General features: G+C 41.9%; 1 protein-coding gene across 2 annotated transcripts in view; it reads left to right on the top strand.

Moving 5' to 3' along the window:
- Nucleotides 1-26908, top strand: part of LOC133963007 (plexin-A1-like) — a 178333-nt gene that overhangs the window by 94926 nt on the left and 56499 nt on the right. For both annotated transcript variants that reach the window (XM_062398223.1, XM_062398222.1), the window contains exons 5-10: nt 904-1004; nt 3584-3707; nt 4777-4930; nt 5946-6045; nt 11669-11783; nt 26459-26659. In XM_062398223.1, the coding sequence (XP_062254207.1) occupies nt 904-1004; nt 3584-3707; nt 4777-4930; nt 5946-6045; nt 11669-11783; nt 26459-26659 (795 nt within the window). The remainder of the gene's footprint in view (nt 1-903; nt 1005-3583; nt 3708-4776; nt 4931-5945; nt 6046-11668; nt 11784-26458; nt 26660-26908) is intronic.

Genomic DNA, 26908 nt, shown 5'->3' with positions numbered 1-26908 from the left:
GTTGTTCTCATGGTTAAATCTGTTGGTGTGTCTGTGTTATAACGGTGTTACCCAAGGGTAGGGCTGTTAAATGCTGTTACTTACTGATCAAGCAGTGCAGGCGCGCACGCACACACAATCACACTCACAATCACACACACACACAATAAAAATCAAGGGGATCAAATGACGTTGGTGAAGAAAGGTTGAATGTGGCGCTGACACTTCCAACACATGTGCACACACTGACGCACAAACACATGCGGCCACTTTGCTTCACACTAGCATGTGCTAGCAATCTGTCTGTCACACACTTATACACTCTTGTGAATATCTTGAAATAAACACACTCTTTCAGACCCTTTGGGGCCGTGTTGTGATCCATCTGTCATCACCTTGAAACTAGAGTGGAGGTCTAACTTGAGCATTTGTTTCTTTAGCAACATCTGAAGCCTATCACCAAGCTAAAATGCTACACACACACAAACACACATGCTCTGCCTTCTTCAAAAATGTCCTCACAACAGTGGTATTGAATAGAAACTTGTTTGCACAACCTGCACACACACACTGGGATGTGTCCTTCTGCTCAACTGCCTCCCATTGGTGTTTGAGGTCACCTGTCAATCACAATACACTATTACCACGGCCACCTGTCAGGTCTCCCAGCATGCATTGCGAGATCTCTCCTGTGCACGCTTGACTGGAGGCTGTCACACACTGCTAGACCTGAATCGCTCAGCAGAACAACACGCACACATCTCACACACAAGCTCTCTCTCTATGGAACAACACACAGACACACGCACATTAGGACTATTTGCTGAGCACAATTATGAAATTAAATCAGTCCGATAAGTTGTCAAATTCTCATGTCCATCCAGTTGAATGAACGTTACAACTCGTTTCCCTCTCTGTCTCTAGGTGGTGAGAGTTCCAGTGGAGAGCTGCGAGCAGTACACCACTTGCGGGGAGTGTTTGGGCTCCAGAGACCCTCACTGTGGATGGTGTGTCCTCCACAATGTGTAAGTGCCACACAAACTCATGCACAGAAGCACACACACATTCATGCACACATTAACACACTTCATGCTGGTACCCTTCACATGCAGCCCATTGCATTATATAGTAGTTAATTGTCGAAGGAGTGTTTCCTATATGTGTCAGTGGATCATGCTGGAGTGAAAGCACAATTGTGAAAGCTGCACATAAAACCGGGGTGATTCATTAATCACCTGAAATAGAATTTGTATTTTGCTCTTGAAGTGATTATTTTCAAGGTATTATCCTCATTAATAATCAGGGTATCCAGGCTTGAATATGTTTTTTTCTTTGGATTACGGTCATATTACTTATTATTCAAAAGTCTCCACTCAATAAGGAGAGTTTGTTTTCCTGATCTGCACTGACGTGTGCTTGTTGATATACTGTACTGTTGTTTGAGCCCCAGAGAAATTAACTGCCACACCTTTTACACAACTGACTCTCTCTTAGTGTTGATCATTTACATTGAACAAGTTTCAATTTGTAAAATGACATTTAAGACGGATGGTCGTTGTAAGCTAGAAAGGCTGACAGGTACAGAGAACCAAGTGAACATTAAAGGCACCCGAAAGACGCTGACAGTTGCTCCTTTGAATGTGACCTGTGTTGCCCTCAGAAATTAGTTTCAAGACTTTGTAACAACTTAAGTAAAAACCCTCTAAAAGATAGTAATTAATCACAAATTATGATTCAAAGCTCCCAGTGATGCACTGTCCCTGTGTATGTCTGTCATCCAGCTTAACTTGCTTTAATCACATAAATACCAACACAGCTTGCCTGCCTGCATCACTGGCACTCCCCTCTATCTTGATTCTTGATGGAATTCAACTTCTTATTGTGTGTCAGTGGTTTATAGACAAAGTTTTTAAAGGCTGAATATTTAACGGACGATTTGTGGTTATGTTTGGAGTCTTATCACCCACCAGTGTTGTGATATAACACTGTCTGTAATCTTTTTCCCCTTTCCTCCTTTTGACTTGAGGGCATGTGTGGTTTTGTGTGTGTGTGCGTGCATACAAGAATACGTGCAAGAACAGTTACATGTTATTGAAAGGTGACAGGATGTTAAACCACATTTGGAACACCTCAAGCATTTGGCATAATGCCATCTCGCTCTGCATTAATTAAACTTACAAAACGTATCGCCAACCTGTCTTTCCTCGAGGCACACACACACACACACACTCACCCACACACACACACACACGCACACACACACGCCACCTGGATTCCCCAATTCAGTAGAGACAAACACATGCATGTTCATATTTAATATTACACACACACTCATGATGGACTTGAACCTGTGATAACCCTCCGTTTGGGCACATTTTGACCTTGTGTCTGGAATGCAGCTCGCTCATTTCCTACCTGATAATGTCGCCAAATCTGGTCGAGGCCCTCGCAGACTAAATGGGCAAGTAGTATTAATCGGCAAATTATTTATAAGCCTCATTTCAGCCCTCTGGTGCTTTTAGCCACATCTTATTAACAGCCAGGGTGGTTTCAATCAACAGCGGAATTGAGGGGGGAATACAAGCATACACACACACACACACACACACACACACACACACACACATACACCAATGTCGAGGTGTTTCTGAGCAAATTAGCACACTTCATTCACGCAGTCACACACCAGAGAAGCAGAAGAAAGAAAATAGGTTTATAATGAGAAAATGTGTACATACCTTTGCATCTCTTGTCACACATTTATTTTTTGCGTGTGTGTGCGTGCGTGTGTGTACGTGTGTGTGTCATGGGAGTATATGGCGACAGCTTTTTTCTGCTGCGCGTGAGTGAAGGCTAACTAAACAAGGGGATGGCGGGCTGCTGTGTGGAGGAGGCTGTTAGCATTTTTTCCTGCCCACCTCTTATTGTTAAGGTCTCGCAGAGTGCCGCATCAGCATTTTCCCCTCACCACTGGGACCAGTTGTTGTTAGCGCGAGGGTGAAGTGATAGCTAATGCATTATAAATATCTAATAGTTAAACCACAACAATAAGGGCCTGTATGCTGATTTTTAGCACGATCGGTTGGCTTGTAATAAGCAAGAGGAAATTGCTGACCTCACTAGATATATGGCTGGTAGGAATTGTATCATTTTTATGGTTCAGGGGAACTTTAATGATTGTCTGTATATCTCCTGAGGCACTTGAATTGGGTGGAGCTTTAAACTGAAAAGATAAGTGTGTGTGGGGGGTGGGGGGTTCGTATAGCTTAGTGGTTCTTGCACAAATGTCAGGGCCAATAAGGTAATGATGTAAAGGCATACAGTAATGGCTGGGGTAAGCTATCAGCCTATTTGTCTTTTATTATTGCTCCCATTTGTGTGATGGCTGTGCATGTTTGTCATCTTAATATGATTGTCATATTAGTTTAACAGTTGCTCATATCCTCTCTCTCTTCTCTTTTCTCTCCTCCCCTCACCCCTTGTCTCTCTCATGTGTTCTTTCCTTCTTTTCTCTTCACTTCTCATATAATTCTTATCATTCTCATCATTTCCATTTTCCCGCTGTCCTGTTTATTGTCCCTCTCTTTTGTTTCTGCTCCTATAGATGTTCGCGTAAGGACCGTTGTGAACGAGCAGGGGAGCCCCAGAGGTTTGCTTCGGACCAGAGGCAGTGTGTGGATCTCACTGTTCAGCCAGGAAATATTTCAGTCACCATGTCTGAAGTCCAGGTATGACCTTTATGTCTGTGGCCCGATATGGACTTGAAATAACACTGTTTTATCTTTCCAAACTTAAGACATGGACAAAACCTTTAAGTAATAAACTTTGTGATTTAAGAACAGTATCCAGTGGAAAGGGCTTAGACCTGTTCCATTGTCTGAAAAAAATATGCGTCCACTTTATTTAAGTTATTACTTGAGACACAGGTCTGTCATCACTGCCTTCAACATGTACATCATACCTACAGTTATTGTATTAAAATTACTCTGAAACACAGCGTTGCCCTACCACACTTCTCATCTCCTTTTTCGCCACAATGAACAAAACAGAATACACTTAAGTTCTGTGTTCCTTATTGATCTAATTGGGCAACTGCACAAAAGGAAAAGTTCACAATAAGACCATTAATTGTGAGTGTTGTTTGAGCAATTATTATTCAAAGTACAATCTCCAGGAGTCTTCAGGTTTTTTCAAACAATTTCAAGGTTTAAAACCTCCCCATCAGAAAATTGGTTCAATAATAGAGAAATCATTACTGAAAACAGCAACAGCAGCAGACACAATAGCAGTTGGTCGTATACGATATTCGGTGTCGAAGTTGTTACATTAATTTCGCAGTAGATATTTACCTTAAATTTACAGATTATTTATAGGTTGGATCTTTTCATCATGTAACATATTTCTAATTAGGAAACTGCATTTCTCATCTTCAATATGAAAATCTCTAAGCGTGTGTTTGTGCATGAGAGATCTCAGTCCGTCAGCAGCTCCTCAATGTAACCACGTAGGTTTGAGGTATTACAATTTGCCTCACTTTCTTTCTGCACATTAGCATTGTTCACATTAACCTTGATGTAATACCTGCTGCAGTGACTGACGCACACAGACACATTCACTGACACGTTCACCCTCTTTTATTCCTCCTACACTCGCACATATCTCCTCACCCACCCCACCCCCGAACACCCATTAACCCTCATGTCATATCTTATAACAATCCATGTACACCATGTCCTTCCATTGATCTTGCTCTGACGGTCTCTCTCGCTCTCTCCCTCTCTCTCCCTCTCTCCCTAGCTGGTCCTCCAGGCTCGTAACGTGCCCGATCTGTCAGCAGGGGTCAACTGCTCCTTCGAGGACTACGTGGAGACAGAGGGACGGATCCAGGATGGACACATCTACTGCCTCTCTCCCTCCGTCCGGGACATCTACCCGATCACACGGAACAAAGGTCGGGAAGGGAAGGGTGAATGATGATGAAGTCATCGGTCTAGTGAGGTCATTGGGTGGTGCTAGTGGGAAGGCAGGGTGGGGATATGGGAAGAATTCCGTAATGGACTACTGTATACTGAAAACCTACAAGGGTTGATATATCTCCTCCTAAACTCCTCCAGCTCTAATGTACAAAGACTCTTTGTGCATTACAGCTGGAGACGTCTCGAGTCGTGCATTGACCAGAACAGAATTTTAATGTTAACAGACGATTTGCTTAGTGCATCTATATTCAGAATAAAGTGTCACCAACAATAAAGCTTGCACTTTGCCTTTCAAAGCCGCAAACACCAGTGTTCATTTATCCACTGGAAATATAACTGTTTTTGAATTCCCATTATCATGCATTATGCACTGTTGTCATTTTCATTTCTTTCTCTTTTTCCATCTAAACAACTCCGGTTATGCTTCTTACTTCTTTTCAAAGCAGCACCTTCCATCCGGTTTATCCTTATATTTAAAAATATCTTTGTTTTTTCTTCGTCTCTTTCATGTCCAACTCTATCACACCACAAAGAAGATAAAAACTTGTTTGGTATTGACACTCAAAGCAGTGGAAATATGTCATGTTGAGCTCAGTTTCCTTAAAGCCACATCTCAGTAGTTCTTCAGCTGAAGCTAATGTGCCCCATTATCAGATCTCATCAGCTCTGGCACCCAAACATTGATTGCTGCTGCTATTTTTAATGCCACCCCACTGTGGGTGTGACATGAGGGGTGTGTTGCTAAGCCACACTGTTTCTTTGTGTGTGCGTGTGTGTTATCCGTTGCGGTCACACAAGGGGAATTCGAATTTATAGTGCGACGACGTGTCATTGAAATAAAATGTTTAATAAACACCCAATTTATCACAATCATTCTGTTGTTATACGAAGTTATTAGACATGAGTTTAGTAATTAATTGGTTTTATTGTTCTCTAAAACTTTACAGAGTAGTACTTTAAATGTGTTTTCATGTGTCATTTTTGGTGCAGGTGACAAGCGGGTGGTGAAGCTCTATCTGAAATCCAAAGAGACCGGCAAGAAGTTTGCTAGCGTCGACTTTGTCTTCTACAACTGCAGCGTCCACCAGTCGTAAGTTACAATAATCAAATTTTTCTGGAAGCATTTAATAGTAATTTACTTTTGTTTGCTTTTGTCCTATTTAAGTCTTTTCCTTCTTGATCTTGTAAGAGATTAGAGTGTCCGTCCGGTTTCACAAAGGACTGTCTCATGTTACTGTCCACAAAAGATACAGTTAGATACACACACACACACACACACACACACACACACACACACACACACACACACACACACCTCTTACTTGAACAGGAGGCTTATGTTACCACTGGACTGAAAAATCGAACGTGCTGCATATCATGATTGGGATATGAGATGGTAATTCTACTCCTATTATCATAACCCACAACATACACTAATGATACATTGATGATTAATTAATTATGCCATGCTTCCATAATGCCTCCCTATTACAGATTTTAACCTCAACCTTTTAGCCTCGTCCCAACTCAATAAAACAAATTGTTTCAGCTTTTTTGAGCTCTCGGATATTCAGTGTGGTATTTATTTACACAACAGTTGTAATTTTTTAACATGGTGAATTAAGTCTTGGACTTTCTGAGTTACTCTCCTTCACACTCCACATGCCCTCAGCTCTCTCCCCAATTGAAGTTCACTGCATCTCCTAATCACCCTTCTGCTGAAAATCTCTACTATCCATGCAGACGCACCCCTAGATCATTCCTACCAGGAGCCTGATGCTCCCCGCCACAGTCAAAGAAATCATCCAACTCCTACATCCTGCCCTGTACCATACCCACCCTCCTGTCCGTCCTTGGCTGATCCAGGGGAGGCTGAAACGTCTGCTGGGGTATTAGCCTCAGGGCAGCAGATGGCTCAGAAGCCCCTGGAGAACCACAGGGCTCCATCATGGCTTCCCTCTGGATGTTAGATGAGCCTCCTTCGAGGATTGCCCAAAAACACACATGCATACACACATATACATACACAGCCACACCTCTCCCTGCTCAGTCACTTACATCTCATTGAAGCCCTGAATGCCTCGGACACCTAATCCGTTACTGTGACCTTTAACCCAACTCCCCCACCGTCTCGCTGCCCTCGTACACAAATCCCCTGCCACAGCAACGATGATTAGCTCAGCTGGTTAAGGGTGTGGTGGTTTACAATGTCAACTCACAGTTAATTTGTCTCCAATAAGGACCCCATGGTGTTTGCTCTAACTCCCAGTGCCTTTGACTGTCTGGGGTATATCTTGTGTAAGATGTAAATCCTGTGATTACTAATTTCTTCATGTTACAACAGCAAACAACCAAATTGATAAAATGTTAGACATTGTCTCTTAATGTTTGCATTAAAATACGAAGTCAAAGATTCTTATATAGCAATGATCTCACAAACCGAGGCAAAAAAATTAAATGAAAAGTGACGCAGACAAGATAGTTCCCAATTTAAAGATATTACTGCAATGAACGCTGATTAAATCCGCTTCCCGAGCTGATCTAATGCAGCCTCAGAGTGATGTAATGGACACGTTTAATGAAGTTACAGATATGGCATTTTGCATCCTCGGCAGCGACTGATGGTGAAGAGAGATGCCGAAGATAAGAATCCTATTTCGAGCCGGCACTTCGGCCCGCATACTGGATGTGCCCCCGGGCGTCAGTGTGTGGTGTCTGATGAGATCAGACTGGTAATGTCGTTGGCGTAATGACATCAGGCCCACACGACCACATGCAAGGTTTCCAGAATGCGTGGTCATTGTTAATTTTCCTCTGATGGGCTTAAATACTGCAGACATTTACACGGTGGAGGATGCAGACTGTCCTGCCTCATGCATGAACACATTTTCTATCAGACACAATATATTATCAGCTCTGAGTGAATTACATGTGCATTATACAGGTAATTGTAACTCTACTTTTTTGGAGGAAAATGAATATGCCAAAAATTTGAATTGCTCCATCCTGTTTCTAAATAGTTTACGCTCATACACACCAATGTCCAACCCCCGATACCTTAAAAACACACACACACCCCTTCTGCTCATTTACTCAGCTGATTACATCGTGGCCCTTGCCTTTTCAAAAATTCCATAAATTTGCATAGTGGTATTAATCTAATTGGAATTCCCACTGTTTCAGTTTAAGAGTTGCTGAGATTTAAATAAAAAATCACCCACAGCCATGATTGCTCCTTAATTAAATATATCCATACACCCTCTCTCATTCCACAGCTCCTTATTTAGTTTAGATAGAAGAGGATAGACCGCCAGGGAAATGGGGTTTAAATGTCCGCCTCAGGCCGTGTGAAGCACCTTTGGGATAATGTGGCTCGGCCAGCGACTCTGTCTTTTCTTGTGCTATTGAGAGTGCTCTTAATGTAACCTGTAGAAAAATGCACAGTGATTTGAAAGAATGATTTTTCAGAATTTTCTAAATGAATCTCTGTAAAAGGCGTATTCAAATTGCACTATTTTGAACCAAACATTCAGAAATGCATTAGTACAATTATGTGCAGGAATACTAGCCCCTGGGTGTTTTATCAACTCCCCTCAAATTTTAAAGGGATCCAGTAATGATAGGAAAGACGTCTCTAGAGCGCCATTCAATTATTCACCTCCACTCTTTTGAAGTGAATAGTAGCCTGTAAATAACTCATATTACAACTCTTATGTGCAGGAGTGTCAAACGCACCTCAGTAGGAGAGCAGATTGTATTTAGCACTCCAAACTGACTGAGGTGAAAGAAGGAAATCACAGCCTATTGTGTGAGGCCCTAAAAGAAGACACCACCTCTCCAAAGCTAGCGAAGCTCGATTAGCATCTGAATATGAACGGATTAAATTAGCATCATGAGTGTGGCCATACGGGGAGCGTGGCTCAAAGCCTCTGTGTGGCTATGGGCTATTTCCAGTGACTGGAAGGAGCCCACCCCTGGACATGAGCAGAATTATTGGTAACCCTGGGTGGGTGCTTCCGTCAAAGGCTTTGCACCCAGGCTAAAAGAGAGGTTTTGAGATCCTTAGGCAGTTCATGACAAGGGGCCCTGGTTACCTTATGGAACCAAAGAGCGAGCAGTAGGGGGTTGTCAGATTGGGTCTACTGCTGGCCTTGGGTGGCACACATAATGGCATCATCTTCTGTTTCAAAGTCCATGATCATGAAAGTCAGAGAAAGTTGGCCGTGGTTACCTGCTGATATTTTCCTCGTTATTTCAACGTCACTGGTACACTAACAAGGTTGATTTGACATGAATAAAAGATAAAAGTCAGATGGAAATGGTTAATATCAGGGCTCAGTGACAGATGTGTTGTCTGGTGTTTTGGTGTGACCTACTAACTGTAGATTGTACAGTTCGCTGCTTGGTTCTGGTTGCCTACTGTGCTAAGTGGGTGCTGAACTGTATTTTGATGAGCACTGAACCATTTGTGGCCCCCGAAAAAAACCTCTTTGACATTCAAAGTAGTGATTAGTTTGGAGCTAACGAAACCCAACAAAGACTCGAGCTAAGTTGCCTCATGTTAATTTGTCGTGCATCACTAATATCATCTGCTCTTTTGTTCAGTGTTAACGCCTCCTCATCTATTTCTTACCAAAACACTGAGCTAGAACCCCCAGTTCTGCTCCTTGATTTTTAGCATTGTATGCTAACCTATCATAGCGAAGCCTAATCGCCTCGCCTCCATTTGTTGGCAACATTGACAAATCTCCCACTTGCTCTTGCGTGGTATTAAGAGGCCTGTTATTTCCTTAGCCACACATCCCTCATTCTAAATGGACAGCTTCTCTCAGCACAATGCTAAATTGGTCAATTAAAGCGGTAGTGGGATTGAATTTAGCTCCAGTGCCTGATCTCGCTCTAAAGGGAAGGGGCTGGGACGGAAACGATCGCTTAAAGTGCGCACCTACCAAATGAGTGGCCCTAATTGATCCAAATGAATCCACGTCAGGGCTTGATGGATTCGTACATGAGCTCCATGTCTGAGCTCAAGAGTTAAAGCCCTCATTTTCTATGCGGATGAGGCAAAGGGTAGCTGGAATTTTGCACAGGGTTAAAACACACTTGAAAAATTGTCGGGTGTATGCTCACTGTAGCTCAGACAGATGCACAAATTCAAACCTGGCATTTGCTGTTGAATACAAATCAGCCTGCATGGTGCATCTCTTTGCTCTTTTATTGATATGGATCTAGACTTGCTTACCTTCACTGTATTAAATGTGGCACTTTATTATATTCCCAGCAAAACCATATGCTTGCAAAGCTAAATGAGTCATAGGGAAGAAACTGAGCAACATCTTCAAGACAAAGGGCTCTTGTAAGCTTTGTAATAAAATGAAAGTTTTATTTGGTAACTCGTAATGGCTACATTAGATAATACTGCGCACATAATTGAGATACAAAGTAGTTTTAGCATCTCTGGAGGGCTGAGAGAGCACGGATAACACGATGCTGTGTTAATAAACTGTGCACTTGAACCTGTCTGGCTGTGACACACACACACACACACACACACACACACACACACACACACATACACACATACACAGACTTACCTTCCAACCTAATGTTTCCTCCCTGTCCCATGAGACACCCACGCAAAGCCCCTCAGGCTATACCCCTCCTCCTTTCTATTTTCTCCCTTCTCCCTCTCTCACGATACCTGGCGTCTCCACCTCTCTCAGGGAAATCCACCTGCTTTTGATCTCTTTCTTTCTTTCCATCTCTTCCCTTACCCATCCTACTCTTTCAGTCTGTCTATCTGCACCTCGCCTCAGCTAAAGCAGTTGAATTTAAAATGGGGGCGTACCCGTAGCATCACGGATGAAAGAGAGCTTTAGACAAAGAACAGGGGGGAAGCTTTTGAATGAGGCAGGAGCAAATGAAAGGGATGGATAGAGCGAGAGAGGCAGAGGTGGAGGGACAGAAAGAGGCTTGGGGTTGAATACTGGAGAGAATGATACAGCGGAGATATGGGAAGAGGAAAAAGAAGGGAAATATATGCAGAGAGTGGGCTGATTGTGAGGGGTATCATTGAACTTATAGAAAGAGTAAGAGATGGACAGTTACAAGCATGAAAGAGATGAGTGGGACACAGAGGTTAAGACAGCTAATAGATAGGATGGAGAATGAAGGGATGAAAGGTTGAAAGAGAGAAAAGAGGCTTCCAGACAGGGTGGGAAAAGTCCAGAGTTAACACCTGGATAATAAATAGACTCTCAATTGTAAAATTGAAGATGTCTGTGAAATAATGGTAAATAAAGAAAGAAGTTTAAAAACCCAATGATCACACTCTGTTTGGTATTTACGTTCTGGTCACATGTTATATCACAGTATTTACATTTACAATATATATTTAAAACATCACACATTTACATTTTTAGCTCTGTTTAGTTATTTTAGTGAACATTTTCTCTGTCCTACTCCCCACTTATTAATCTTCTGCAATCTTTATATCCAACACCTAGTTGAATTGTGAAAAGGCTAAGAAAATATGTAACCATGTCAAGTCAAGAGCGCCCAAGATTTCTTTTTTTTTTTTAAAGAAATGCATACAATTGTCTCATTCTGCCCGGATATTTTTCCAATCACCTCTTGAGTTTGTCCAAGGAATTATAGAAACAGTAAAGTAAGACAACAGTTGACCTTTCTTACTCCCTCTCTCTCTTTTTTAGCTGCCTCTCCTGTGTCAATGGCTCCTTCCCCTGCCACTGGTGCAAGTACCGCCATATGTGTACCCAGAACGCCAATGACTGCTCTTTCCAGGAGGGACGTGTCAACATCTCAGAGGTAAGATTTTTCTTGTCTTAATGCAACTGTATATATGTATTCATCTGGGCAGAAATTTGTGAAGAATCCCAAAAATAATCTTCAGTGATTATTTTATAGTTGTGCTGAAAGTAATGTTTTCTACATTTGAGCTACACCTACCTTAGTTCCTCACGCTATGACAGCTATGTTTCACATTCAGTAGTCAAGCTTTGATTGCACGGTGAGAGATTATTTTCTCCAACAAATAAACTTAAATTAGAGCAACACAGGCACAAATGGCATTCAGCTGCACACACATTTCCCCTCTCACTTTCTGTGGCTTTGTGTGTCTGCTTTCTCTTGGCACAGGAACAACAGCTTGTGTACTATGAAGCAATAATTCTGTCGTGGCCCATAAGGCCATAAGCAGGCCGGAATGAATGATTGACTCTGGAAATGCTGCCTTGTTCTTACATAGCCAAATGCTGCATTAGCATAAAAGCTAATATCAATCGTGCCGAGTGGTGGTTACAGCGCGCGACATGCATGGCATATCAAGTGTTTGACAACTGCTGGAGTGAATGCAAGGATATTAGTGATAAACAAATAGCAATTTTATGTTTTCACTGTGGTTCACTCCTGTCTGAATATGCAGGGCTGTGTTTGTAAGACAAAACGGCTCGAAATTGCATTAAAATACATATCTTCTCAATAGACTTACAACTGTAAATCCACTACGCTCCCGAGTGACTGACAGTCATGCTGCATTTATCTGACTGACACCTTGCACCCATGAATGCACACACTCATGCACACAATTTCACCTTATCTCCTCGTGTTTGTGGTCTGACTCGCCCTGTTTCCCCAATGCAGATTAACCCCCCTCCTTGTTGGTCAGCCTAAATCACAGGCCTTTATTAATTGGTCAACCTTTATCCAATTACGTTCCTCTTTATCTCTTTCCTCAACCGAGGCTGGGGCAGAATCCCCAACCCTACCCTGATAAAACCCCAGCCTCCATGCCCATCCAAAACAACACACAGGCCCAGCTTTCACGCCTCACAGAGCTAACGTTAGCGGATTAGTGGGCCCATCTGCAAGACATGGGGAGAGCGCTGGCTAGCACACTCTGAGCTGAGATAGGCCAGAGTGGTAACGGATGGATTTACAGGAAAGGCCTGCAGTGATGAAAAGAAAAATATAGGAAATCAGGATGCAGAGTGTAAACATATAAACTGTGTAGAAATATTGCTGAACAGCTGGAGAAGACAACACTAGGTGTATCGTTTACACATGTAATATCTACCTCAAGATTGATAATTACAGTTTGAAATAAAGGTAGATCATTTTTGCAACACATGTCTATTCAGGCTCTATTTAAAAGAAATATATTTGCATTGTGTTTTGAGGTAGAGGCTTGGTTAAAAACATTGTGGTCGAGAACAAAGGAAGACAGCATAACAAAGGGAAGGAGACAAATGATTTAAGTGGGAAATGACAAGTTTAAAAGAATGAGTAGCAGCAGGGCGAAAGACGAGACGGGCAGAACGGCCGACAGTGGCATGTGGACAGAGAGTCCTCTCCTGTCACCTCAGCTGCCCATGAAACCACCAACCACATGCTCCACCAGAGAATCCATCATCTGCACTGACACACATACACACACAAACACACACACACACACACACACACACACACACACACACACCCTCACCCTCACCCTCCATAGACACACCACCAATCTACTTTGTGTCTTTAATGCACAAATGTGCAAACATTTTGACAGTGACATGTGTGTGCACACACACACATGCACAGAGTCATTCATCATCCTTCCTCTAGCTGCCATATCCATTAGTCTCGCTCTCAAGGCCCCAACTAGTACAGCTCTTCCTGTAGGCTAGACTTATCCCTCTCCTCTCCAGGGCCCATCTCTCTCTCTCTGCCTCATTCCTCACCACTTTGGTGATTGTTCACCCCATCTTTTTCTCATCCTTCTTTTCTTAACCTTCCGTCCTCTGCGTGTGGATTATGAAAGGAGACAGAAGACAGAAACATACCTTTCTTCTTTCGGACATCTATGGTTTTGCTTCTTCACATGCAAATGTAGTGAGAATGGTTTTGTGACGACATCAGGGGAAGTTTATATATTGACAGCTCGTGCTCTGCGTTAACCCTGAATGAAAACAAATTTTAATTTTTTTTTTGCCAAAATACCTGAAAACAGACATTTTAATTTTGCGGCTCTAACTTTTCACTCCTCACATTATAACTCCCCATTTCTGTCACATTGAAATGTTTGCAACCTAAAAAATGTATAGTTGCCATACAAGAAAGACAGATAAACATCACTGTCATCATTCAGAATACAGTAAACATTTCTTCCTGTCCATCATTTATTTATTTCCTCTTCAAGTTTTTCACTCTGTTCTGACAGTATCCAAATCTTCTGTTACCCTGACAACCCAGTGACCGGTGTGTCGCAGAGGAGGATTTTTTTTTCTCTTCTTCTTCCTTTATTTGATGTTCTCCTCCTCACGACCAGCACCGTCATCCATCTGCAATTTATCTGATTAAATCAGATTAGAATAAGTTTCTTTGTGATTGGCAAAAGAGAAAAGAACAAAAACTGTATTAAATAAGTCAGTCAAGGAGCATAGGTGTGTGGTTTGTGTCAAGAGCGTTGAGGAAAAGAAATGGATAGACAGATTAAGCAGAGAGGAAATAAATAAAACGAGTGACATTTCCAAAATCAAACATGCATGAATCAACAATAGCAAAACAAACATATTTTGGAATTAAGGAGCAACCGGGCATAAAATTGCAGGAGAAGAGTAAGAGTAAGAGTTACATTATGAAAACAAAAAAAGAAAGAGAGAGAAGTTTGGACTGAAAGAAGGAAGGTAGGTCTCCTTTCTTCCTTTGTATCCTTTCCTTCTTGAAGGAACTTAATTTCAATTGTCTCCCTTCTTCCTCCTTGATTCTCCTTCCATACCCCAGGAGAGAAAGCCCTATTCTCAGCCATAGTCTTGATGACTGCAAGGCAAGGCGGGAGGTGGTTGGGCTCAGCTATGTTAAGACAAGTTTATGTTTTTTTTGCTGCGAAGCAAGGCTCAGACTCACTTGAGAAATCAAGGCGGCAGTTAATTTGACTGATATTTGTTGTTACAGTGCTGCCTCCCCCACACCCCAAACTCTCTGTCTGTCATTTTTTCCCATTTACCTTTCCATTTCACTTTTTTCAGCCTCATGTTTTAAATTCTTTTAATATTGTTTGTTTAAGGTTCAGATTCAGATTGAGGCAAATGGAGGACTCATCACTTATGAGGATCACCACATACTAAATAATAACACTCCATGTGTTTCTTCCTAATGTGGTTTGGGTTCATGTCCAAACTCTTTTTTTTGTCAAATGTAGTACATCTCATCGGTTACAGTAGCATCTGCATCAGCCTCTTCCTCTGGGATTATTTTTGGCACTTCCTCCACGTCTGTGTCACAAGAATGTGTGAGCTCAGTGATGAATTTTTAACTCTTTCATAAATTCAACACCTTCCGCTCCTTGTCCTCCTTCTGTCCGTCTACTCAAGGATACACAATGAGCTAAGTGATGTCACCCTTGTCCCTTCACTCTCCTCCACCTGCTTTCTCGTCCTCTTTGTGTGGTAATGTGTATGACAACTTTTATAGGAGTGGTTTCACATTTAGGGACATATCCTTATTTACAGGGGTTAAGACCTTTGCCACTCTGAGAGATTTCAGTCAAGGCAGCCTAGGCAAGTGGGGTTGTGAGCATGTTGGTTGTATGTGTCTCATCTTTCTTAAGTTGCCCCTGCCTTTCTTTTATGAAAACCCATAGTGAGCTATTGGGAATGACCAGACCCAGGCGTTTGTTTACTGTCACTACGTATGATACAAATTGCTAAAGACCCTGCGTCCCCCTCGTGCAATGTTTACAACTTTGATAAGAAAGGGAATTATATGAACTGCATCAGGAAGAAAGGGTCAGGTATAGGAGCGAGACTCAGGCAGGTAAGGACCATCTTAGGAACACAGAGACAATAGGTGGACTGTCAAATATTCTATAATGTTGTTTTCAGCTTCATCACACTAAACAATACATATACTAAAGACAGACTTTAAGGATGAAGATGTGTCTGAATCTTAGAATTACTGCTAATACCAGACCCACTCACATGACATCACACACTCTGACTCGCCTGTCTGTTGCCAATTACTCAACTGTAATCTTATTGTGTGACACATTGTCCCTTGACACTACATTGACAAGGGAGGCTCCATATAGGCTGCACTTTGAACAAAGCACCACAATAAACGTGCATGTATTTTCTCAAGCGCCGCCTCTCCCAAGCATTCTTTAACAGTCACAGAAACATGTGCTTATGCTTTCTTTCTCTCTCTCCCTTTCACGCACGCACGCACGCACGCACGCACACACACACACACACACTGGCTCTTTGTGGCTGACAGGGTTATTTGTGACAGAGGTGTGAAGGCCCCAGACCATGACATTCTGGCATACTGTGTTTACCCTGGCTGGTACTCAGACACAGAGCAGAACACTCATGGGCGCACACACACGCATACACACACTAGAGAAGGACATCCCATAGATTTTGGGCCAAGCCCGCTCGAGGGGCCAAACTATGTGTGCATGAACATACGTGTGTGTTAGTTTATACTGTTTTCGCATGTGTTTGTGAGACTGTCACTGTTTCTTATCAGGACAAAGCACAACCAGCAGCACAGGGCTGCAGGGGGCATGTGGGTGAGGGGGAGGGCAAAGTGGGCAATTGGTTCACTAATATCCACCCATTTCTTTATATGTCTTTCCCTCTATTCCTCCGTCTTTTTTCTGTTTGAAGTATCTGTTTTCACCCCTCATCATTATGCTTTGCCTTTTCCACCGAACAACCTACACAGTGCCTTCAACTGAATTGTGTTTTAGCAGTGTCTCTCACCTTCTCTCACTGTTAAGTTCCACAGGCTGCGTTTCTTGTCTCACTTCATATATTTTCCGTACCGCATTAACAACCACGAAAAAAAAATATTTTTTTTATCGCCTGGACACAATACTTTCCTTTTTTTTATCTCCATTGCAAACCATTACCCTTCTTGTTTCCTTTTCTCTCCATGTATTAGTCCGTTTACTTCCCCTGTCCACCTAAGCATACCCTGTAGCTCAAAACTTGTTCCACACATGTTTCTGCCTAATATTAAAAAGAGACATGCCTAACCTGGTTTAATGCAATTTAAACTGTGCTCTGAGGAGGGAACAATAAATGAGAAAATCGGTGGAGGTGGCATCTAATACCCCCATGCTGTTTCCACAAGCAATGTGGTCCTTCTAGTGGTGCATGTATTTCACCAGGGACAAACTAAAGACAGAGGTGCTGTAATTGAGACCAGATGCAAACAGAGCTAGTCAGGAAGAAAAAAGAAGTAAAGAAAGAAACAAACACAAGGGCAAGTACAGAAATCTTGGCAGTAACAAGCAGCATATTAAATTCAGCCTGAATGCGCTCCATGGTTGTAGTTAAGGGAGGAGGAGGAGAGTGAGAGGGAACATGGACAGGAAGTGGAGGCGACAGGGTGAAGTAACCACATGCCTTTTTTTGCCATATGGAATTTAGTCGGACCGTGACCGGCCAGCGTTTAAACCTTGGACTGGTTTGGTAGCGGTGCTTTTCAAACCACTTTTGACAGACCTCCAACCCTCCCCCTCCTTTTTTATGAACTTTTACAGGAAACTTCTCAGACACTTGTCCAAGAGTCAATAATCGCATTTCCACCTCTGGGAAATCAGTGTGAGCTTGTATCAGGTGTTTTGGCTAACTCTGTCGTACATCCCTCTATTTGTTACTGGCAAACAATGTGGTGAATAGAAGAGATGGAGGCGATTTTTGAGCACTAGTGATGTAATTCAGCTCCTCTGTAACGTTATTGCACTAGTTAAGTGTGTGTGCACTGCCCACACTTTCATATTGTATGTATCAGTAACAGTAAAGGAAATGGAGATGTGGATCTTATTTCTAGATGTGGTTGTCGTGAACACAGATGTGTTCTGTGATATATGTCAGCAGATGTTTCATCTCTTTGTCTCTCTGTGGCTATTTTAGTCCTCGCCATTCCCACAGCTTATAGTTTCTTCTTTCCTTTCCTCAAATTCTTTCTCAAGTCCTTTCAAAAGTTCCCCCTTAAACTTTGTCTCTCTTGAAGCGTCCTCACACCAATCCCTCACCGACAGAAGGCAGGGAGGGTGGGTCACCCTGGCTGGGAGACACTGTGGAGTTAGCAGCTTGTCACACCCTAAGATGTGAGCATAGTAGACAACTACACAAAGACAACAAGAGTGATGGCCACAGAAAGAGAGTGGAGTTTAGAAAATGCAGCTTTCTTTAAGTGTTACATTCATGCAGATTTGAAGGACACTTTCTTTTTTCTAATTGGCTTGGTGTTAATCCTCCTATGACATTGACAAAATGTAAAGAAGTCACTTGAGCTTCTCCCTGGCAAGAAGAAGTGTGAGGTACAACATGGCTGCTAGGTTATTCTCTCCTTGAAGTAATCCTCTGCCACCCGGCAAGGCCTGCGATGCATTGAGGAACACCCCAGCTATGCCAACACGCTGGCTGCTGCGATGAATACACAATCAGCGAAAGCCTAATGAAGAGCAAATGTGTGGTAAAGATTCACACAAGCACGCTGCAACATGGCGACATGATAGATGCGATGTGGTTTGTAGGCCACGCATGAGTGCTTTTTCAGCATTTGTGCTGGTGCAAGTGTGTTTCTATGTGTCAGTCACATGTCCCGGTGGTTTAATTATTTAGACTGTATTAAATCTTCATTTCCGCAGCGCTCACAGTCAGCCCGGCTAATGGTGAACACAGACAAATATTGCATTTTAACCATCAACCCTCGGTGTGTGTCAGAGAGAGGAAAAGATAAATGCCGAGTCACAGAAAGAAAGATAGTACGGCAGACGGATGAATAGCACTGCAAAGCGAGGTTAAGGAAAAATTCAGAAGACCAGGGTGGGCAGATAAGGAGAGAGAGAGAGAAGCCGACCTCCTGCTGGGCTGGAGAACCTCTAACATGCTGTGTTGTCCTGTCTCGCCAGAACAGCCGACAGTCTGTCATGTCGTGCTTTTTGCCATGTTGTTTTAGTAAAGTAATCGACACAGATTTTTTGTATCCAACCTCCATTTTACTTACACAATAGCAAAAAGCCAGGATGTTCTGCCATCCACAACATACAATCTTCAGGGACATGGAGATAGACTGCAGTGGCAGTGAAGTGCTGCGTTATTAATACACTTTTGACTTAATGCCTTAAAGACTGTGACATAGGTTTTATTTTTCACCATGTAAGAGCTTAACATAATTTTTAAAATGCAAAGCACCTCACAAAACAAGTAAACTCTTAATTTTCTTGCACTGAGACTATTTGCCTCCATAGTGGTTGTTATTTCAACTTGTGTCGAAGATGACGATAGATAAATGCCATGAATAGTATAACTACTGCAATATTGTTGTGTTGTTTCATTTAAAAATATGCCTCAGTACTGTTAGTTTAATTTACTAATATTACAACATACAACCTGTACTTTAAGTAAATTCTGACATTTATAATAACAATAATATTCTGCCGGTGACTTATGTATGTTTGAAGAAAAATCTTGAAAAGGATAAATGTTTTCAGATGCCGTAGTTTGAATGATACCTGATGTTCCCAGCCCAGTTGGATAGATTGTAGCACAGATCATCGTTTGTAGACTGAAGAAAGTGATACTTTTCAGTTATTTTCTGTTGCTGGGCTCATTCGTTTGGTTTTGGTATTTTTTTTTTTCCACTGCACTGGGAGACAAATATTGTCACATTATGTGAATACTGAGACTTAATTTTGCACGCAAAAGTTCATGCTAAATGCTTTCAATCCTTTTGTTCTGTATCTCAAAGTCTTTTAGCAACAGACTTGACTATTTTATTGAATCTTGCTGCTAAACATGGCGCTGTCTGCAGAGAAGAGCCATAGGCAGCAGATAGGAGAGTGTATCTACCTCCGCAATCAAGGTTTGTCTTTGAAAAGCTGAAAGCACAAGGTTTGATGGCAGCTGACATATCTGGGTTAGAATGATAACGGGGTGCCAGGCATCCCCCCTCCCCTTTTCTCTATGAAAATCCATAAGGATATAAAAAGACCCTCTATGGTTTTTTATTGTTTTAGAACACACTGTACCATCTGTGTCGAAGGGGTAAACTGTTTAGGTTTGACACGTTTGCATGTAAGTCAACGATAGGGTATGAGGAGATGCAATCAGCATGTACTATATGTGCCTAGGTGGTGCATGAAAACAAGGCGCGTGAAACGGTATGTGTGTACATATAACACAAAAATACTGCTGATTCTGTAACCACAAAGTGATCTCAAGACTTTTGAAGCCGACTGTATATGAAGTTAGATTCAGTCAAACTCCTGCCTTGAGTCTTTGATTATCGACACTGAATAACATTCATATCACACGTTCCCTTGCACCTCGCTCTCATTTCTCTGCTCCTGCATTCCTCTGCACTCACCAATGTTTCCCATACACTCCCTATCTCTCTCTCTCTCTCTCTCTCTCTCTCTCTCTCTCTCTCTCTCTCTCTCTCTCTCTCTGTCTCTGTCTCCCCCCCCCTCTCTCTCTCTCTCCATTTCTTCCTCCCTGCATCAATACTGTGCGAGGGAGCGAAGGGCGTGGGCGGACAATCTCACAGTCCCTTTCAAGGTTCAAAGTCCCTTTTCTTCTCCCGCTTTTCTCGCTCCTGCACTGTTCTACATGTTGCTGCCTTATTAAGTTGTTTCACTCTCTCCCCTGCCCCCACTCCCGGTCTTTCTCCCTCTTTCTGCCTCTCTCTCTGTCCTCCCTCCATCCTCCCTCCCCCACAGTAAGTGTGTGGTTGGTAACAGGCCATCTTTCTGGTTTCTGCTTGCTAATGAGCCTATCTCAGCTTTGTACACACACACACACACACACACACAAACATTTTCTCTCATGTGCACATCAATGCCTCCATGTATGGGCCACTCCCTGCAGCTCATGTAAACATATTATTCACCTTTAATAATGGTATTTATCTTGAATAATAGTTGTACACTAATTGTTAAACATTAGATGTTATATCCTTAATGCAGATTCAAGTTCCAAAGAAGCACACACATAAAAAGGCACATGGCTGCTGGACAGCTGGTACGCAGCAGCTAGCTTTGACAATATGAGGTATTACAGGTCATGACACAGTATAACACGTCATTTACTAATTAATGAATGATTTGAAGGTTTCCGTTATCAATATGGTTGTAGATGCGAATAAAAGTTTGCATATCAACTCATTTATTTTAATGTATGCAAATGTTTTATTTAACACAAGTTGAACAATTGAAGACAACTGAAACAAACAAATATAGGCTGTATCTTGTAATTTATGATCTGTAGGTGTAAAACTAAATTCGTATATAGGTTTGCATTTTGTGGCAACTCATAAATAATCACAAACGCATACATTAACATACATTTAAGCTTTAGTTCTACTTCCCGCCAATTCTGCTGCCAAACAATAACATTTATTATATTTATTATTATTCTTTTATTATTGTGTTATTGCTCAGCATTATTCATTAGTTAATTAGATTAGAAAGATTGTCAAAGGTAACATGTTCCATTTCCCACTGGCGTTTCCCACTAGAACATGTATCACATGATTATAAATGTTACCTTGGATGGAAGGACCCCCTCTGCCATACTGCATATATGACATTATTGTTTAGTGGATTGTAGCAAGGTAAAGATGGGACCCCTAGGTTCAAGGTCGCTGTAGTTTCTGTGGTTTCCTATTTGAGATCACAAAGCCTGGGGGGGCATGTCGACAGGCAATGTGGAAGCATTCAACACTCTTCATATACCCTCTTTGTCAGGCCCCATTGACACACACACACACACGCACACACACACGCAAACACATGCGCAAACACACACAGTCCCTCTTATTTTTACCAGTGTGCCCCTTCACTCCTCTGTGGACATCCATGCCATCTCATCCCTCCCTCAGGCTCTCCGTATCGCTTTACTTCATTATTTAGCATGTTATTTTTTCTCCTCCCTGATCTATAGTCTCCACATCACAGAGGCAGCTAATTAATTATGGATGGACTTAAGGGGGGTTGAGGGGGGATTAAAAAAAAAAAAGACCAGACACCCGCCTCATTACATATGCGCAGTGTTTTTGGAGTTTTATTAATTTATATCTTGTCAAGCTACGCCAAAGCCTTCAGAACCCTTTTGGCTTTTTAATACATTTATTTATTTATCTAGCATCCCTCTCTTGCTTTCGTCTTCATCCCTCTACCCCTCCCCTCTCCACCACCCCTCATCTATGTCATGATTTTAATCTCTCACCTTCTTCATGTCTGCATGTACACACACACACGCATTCACAAACGCTTTCCTCCAGAAAGTCTCATTATCGGCCATTGGTGGCTGTTAAGAAGGTGTTTTGCTTACCTGTGAGTAGAGATTTTAACATCCTTCCGCCAAACACTGGTTGTATTTATTTATTTATTATTATGAAAAAAAAAAGTTCACTTGGTAAAAGTGGTGGTGTAGTACACATCAGAGCGAATGGAAAATGAAGGCAGAAATATTTTAGAACAGGCTTGACCTAGAACGACAGCTGGTCTCCTTTGAGTAAGCTCATAGCGACATTCAATCAAAACGGGATCTGGGCGTTGGAAATAACAGAATCAGTATCAAATAGGTCAAGCATTGTACAATTGTAGGAATGTTATGGTTAGTTATCGATGGTGTTAACTTATTTTCATCTCTAGCAAATATAGGTTATTTTTGAATAAATAAAAATGTTCATAAAATATATATAATCCATTTCTTCTTGTCCTACATGTACTTTTATTTGAAGTAATATTTACAGTACACGTTAATAATCTGCATAACTATATATTCCCTTACTTCTAACAAAAAGGAACTGTGGCTCTAGCCTGAGGCAGCACTGCTAACAGCCTCATCTGAATGGCCCTCTGGCTACTTGGCTTTGAACCAAGGTTGGCGACTTGGACCTTCACCATCACAAACACAACATTTGTAAGATAGTCAGAAACACTGGTATGAATAACTCACATAGAGCCCAATCCATTCATAGCTGGTGGTGAATAGATATTTTTTCACCCTTCAGAAAAATATGTTTTTTTATTTGGCAAAGCAGTTTTAAGATTCAATGTCCACATCTGAGGTATTGAAATGCTTATGAAGATATCAGATCGTAAAGACAGTGATCTAAAATCTAAAAATTGAGCAGATGTTTTTATGATGTTTTTGGTAAAGAAAACCATCTGTGGATGGTTCCTTCAAGCATCATTTCCACTTCACACACACGTGTAACTTTACTATAAATGGCTCTTACTAGTCACAGTACTGCTAGATAAAGTCAACGTTACAATAACAACCTTATAAGTTAGCTGCTGAAACAGGTCCTGGTGCATTTGTGTAGACACAAGTAAGTCAGTTGTATGATGAATGAATTTTAAACTGAATCAGTTCAACTTAAGCCTGCTCCCATCCCTGAGGCCTTTAGAGCACACACCCTATCCCAATGACGTACACACACATGACCACTGGCACACACAGGACATTTACACATATAAAACACATCCTTTCTCTTCCTCTGTTTGTCCTCCTGAAATGAACCGGACACCAGTGTGTCACATCTGGCCAAGAAAACCACAGTATCCGTCTTCATAGATGAAAAGAAAGCCGAGAAGTCCGGAAAAGGGGGGGAAGAAGAAAAAAAGACCTCCAGCTTCAAACGATTCCCCTCTGTGAAATATTGTTTCAATGTACTCTGCACTTCGTAGCCCTAATGCCACCTTTGAACTGTTTTGGCACCTGTCACATATACTAATTAAATACTTTCTCACTGCACAGCACTTTTCTCTTTGTTCCTTTACCTTTTCCCTGTACATCCTCTTTTCTCCTCCCTCATGCCTAAATCTCCTTCCCAAAAATTGCGGCATATCATGCATGAGGTGTCCCAGGTTCACTTCCCTTGCATTGCCATTATAGTCAGACCCTTAAATCCTTTGATGTAAATTGCTGAAGTTTTGATTAATTTCATATCACAGCATGAAACTGCACTTCTGCAACACATTCTTCTACAGTCTCCCCAAAAAGCTTTTCTCTTTCTATGGCAGCTATTTAGACTTTAAACTTTACTCTAAAAAATCAGAGTTAGGTCTATGCATTAGTCATGACACAACTTTATTGTTTCAAATGTGTATTGTTCTGACTCTTGATGACAATACATAGGGCTGGATGAAAGATTGGGATACTATTAGGAAAGATGCCTGCCAGAAAAAATGATAAGTACACAGCTGAGCTGACACAAAATCGATACTCGGATGAATAAAACATTTGGTTTGATGCAGTTTGTGCTACAGGCTGTTTTAGCTTCTGACACTCTGGTTTCTGTAAGGTAGCTTTAGCTGCAGGACGCTGAATTATACTTCTCATGATGCACCGCAGACAATGCAAGCCCATGGCTTTTGACATGGCATTCTTTTTTACAGAGATGTGTCACAAGTGGTAATCAGTCACTACTTTCTTCTCTTCCTGTCACTTTCTATCCATCTTTGGTTCCTTCCATCAATTTCCATGCCTTGTCTGAGGCTCCAGGCAGCTATTTAAGTAGGATGTTGTCGAGGGGCTTTAGTACGTGGAGAGTTGGGATGGATGGATGGATGGATGGATGGAGAGAGAGAGAATGGGTGAAGTTAGTAAATATGTATTGGGAACCACGCATTACTCTCTGCCTCCTCACTTTCTCAGTTTCTTGTCTTATTTCTTTCCTTTTTTGAGTACTTGAATTTATTTTCTTTCTGTCTGACTTTCCAGTTTCACTTTGCGGTTCCCCATTAAACCTTCCTCTTCTACTGCTGCTTTATTTCTTCATATCTCTTATTTACTAATTTTCTGTCTAACCAACATCTTCCTTCATTATCACATACTACCTTCCTTTAGAGCCATCCCTTTTGCCTCCCCTCCGTTTCTCCCATCACCCACCTCCCTCAGAGTTGATTATTCACCAGACTTTCTGCATCTAGCTCCTTTCTCCTATAGTATTCCCCTCTCTCATTAGGTGTTGTGCATGTGTTTGTGTGTGATCAGACACACAAGGCCAGGACTAAGCAGGGTAATGAACAAACTCCGGCATTGTGTTAGAGCCCCGGGGACGTGCTGTAGCTTCAAATATACAACAGCTCAGAGTCAAGGAGGGGAAAGAAAAATAAACTGACAGGGAGGCAGCTATTTGCTTAAAAGAAAATCTAAAATGAGAAGTTAAGCAGAGTCTATGGTTGCTGTTTTCTTCAACTAATCGGCTTTGACAAGTCCACATGAATATGTCATCTTAACCTGCAATTTTGACTTGGTAAAACAAAACTTTCAACTTCAGGTTTGTCTCTTTTCCTGGTACATTGAGTTGAGTGAACAAGAGGAAGGGTGGGGGAAGGTTTTGTTGGGATTTAGAAATTACTTTAAGAGATATATCTGAAACACACATTTTTTTTATAAATATTGAATCTTAAGCACATCATTTTGAGGCCACATTTGCAAAGTTCACTTGGCTTCTCTGCTGGCCACATGTGTTTCATAATGTGTGAGTCACTTTACTATGTCTCCAGGTTGTAAAATGTGTCAGCAGTGTTGTGTTTTGTTATACTTTGGGCACAAACCGTACAGTAGAGGGTGGGTTCGTTCCACCCAAGCTTTAACTCATGTTGTATAAGATGTGTCACCCACACAGCCCTCACCCCGGCTCTTCCTTTTCCATCCTCTGTGTTGATGCGATCTGCATTGCTGTCAAATCATGGCATAAACGCTTTAATGACTTTACTCCTTCTAACACATGCACATCTAGACAGCGCTCCACACTGAGTGGACTGTCCTTTCTTATTGTAGTTCAGTAACATGATCATAATCGCACATTACTCCAGCTGCACAAAATGAAATGTATTTGACTTACACATCTATGCACAGACACGCACACCCTCCAGGGTGCTGTACTCCAGTGGTGTGAGCCAGTGAATGGGCTGTTTCCAGATTATCTAAACAAGGCTCTGTCAGCTCTGTCCAATATCAGTGACTGATGTGCAGACGCATGCACACACATGAGCAACTCCAAAGTTCACAAGCCCATTACTCTACTCTACACATGGACATAATGCACTTGAGTCCATCTTTCCGCCATAATAGAACAGCATAGTTGTGTTCCAAATAGTTTCCCTGGATAGATAACCAAACTTTGTAAATTAAGCTATTGCTCAAATGTCGTGCAGCCTTTGCATCTCGTGCAAGGCCAGTGGGAGTGTTGCGCAAGCCTGTAACACATGTGAACTGTGCATCAAAGCTCTTCAGGCCAAGTGTGTCTTAGCAAATCTAACACAAAGTAAAATATGTAACCCACGCCTTGCCACCATTTATTTATACTCGCATCAACAAACAAGTGATTTATTTCATCACCCGTCTCTTATCTTACTGCCACTTCTGTCTTGTTTAATTGCTCTTCTGACTGTTTGAAACAAAATCTTTCATCTATAACCGTTTCCTTTTGGGTAAAACATGTCTTTCTTTCTGATTCTGCAGGACTGCCCTCAGATCCTTCCCTCAACCCAGATCTACATCCCTGTCGGGGTGACCAAGCCCATCACCTTAGCAGCCAAGAACCTGCCGCAGCCCCAGTCGGGACAGAGGAACTATGAGTGCGTCTTCCACATTCAGGGGGAGACTCACAGTGTCCCCGCTCTGCGCTTCAACAGCTCATCCATTCAGTGCCAGAAAACAGCGGTGAGTTAGACATGATAAAATGTTTTCATTTTTGGCTGATGGTGCGAGGGGAGGGGCACTGTTGATGGCAGACGGCACAGCATTTGATGGAGACGCGCTCTTGTGCCATTTTCAAGGAAAAAGAGGTGATGGGGGTATTTTGTTGTTGTTTACAGATGTTTACATTTGCTGTAAAACATCATTATGAAGTAGACCAGAACCCCAACTATTGTGTAGACTATAACACAAAATTAATGTTGAATTTTTGTT

The sequence above is a fragment of the Platichthys flesus genome, chromosome 2 (genome assembly GCF_949316205.1).
Source record: "Platichthys flesus chromosome 2, fPlaFle2.1, whole genome shotgun sequence".
NCBI lineage: Eukaryota > Metazoa > Chordata > Actinopteri > Pleuronectiformes > Pleuronectidae > Platichthys > Platichthys flesus.
This window is presented reverse-complemented; position numbering and strand designations above follow the sequence as displayed.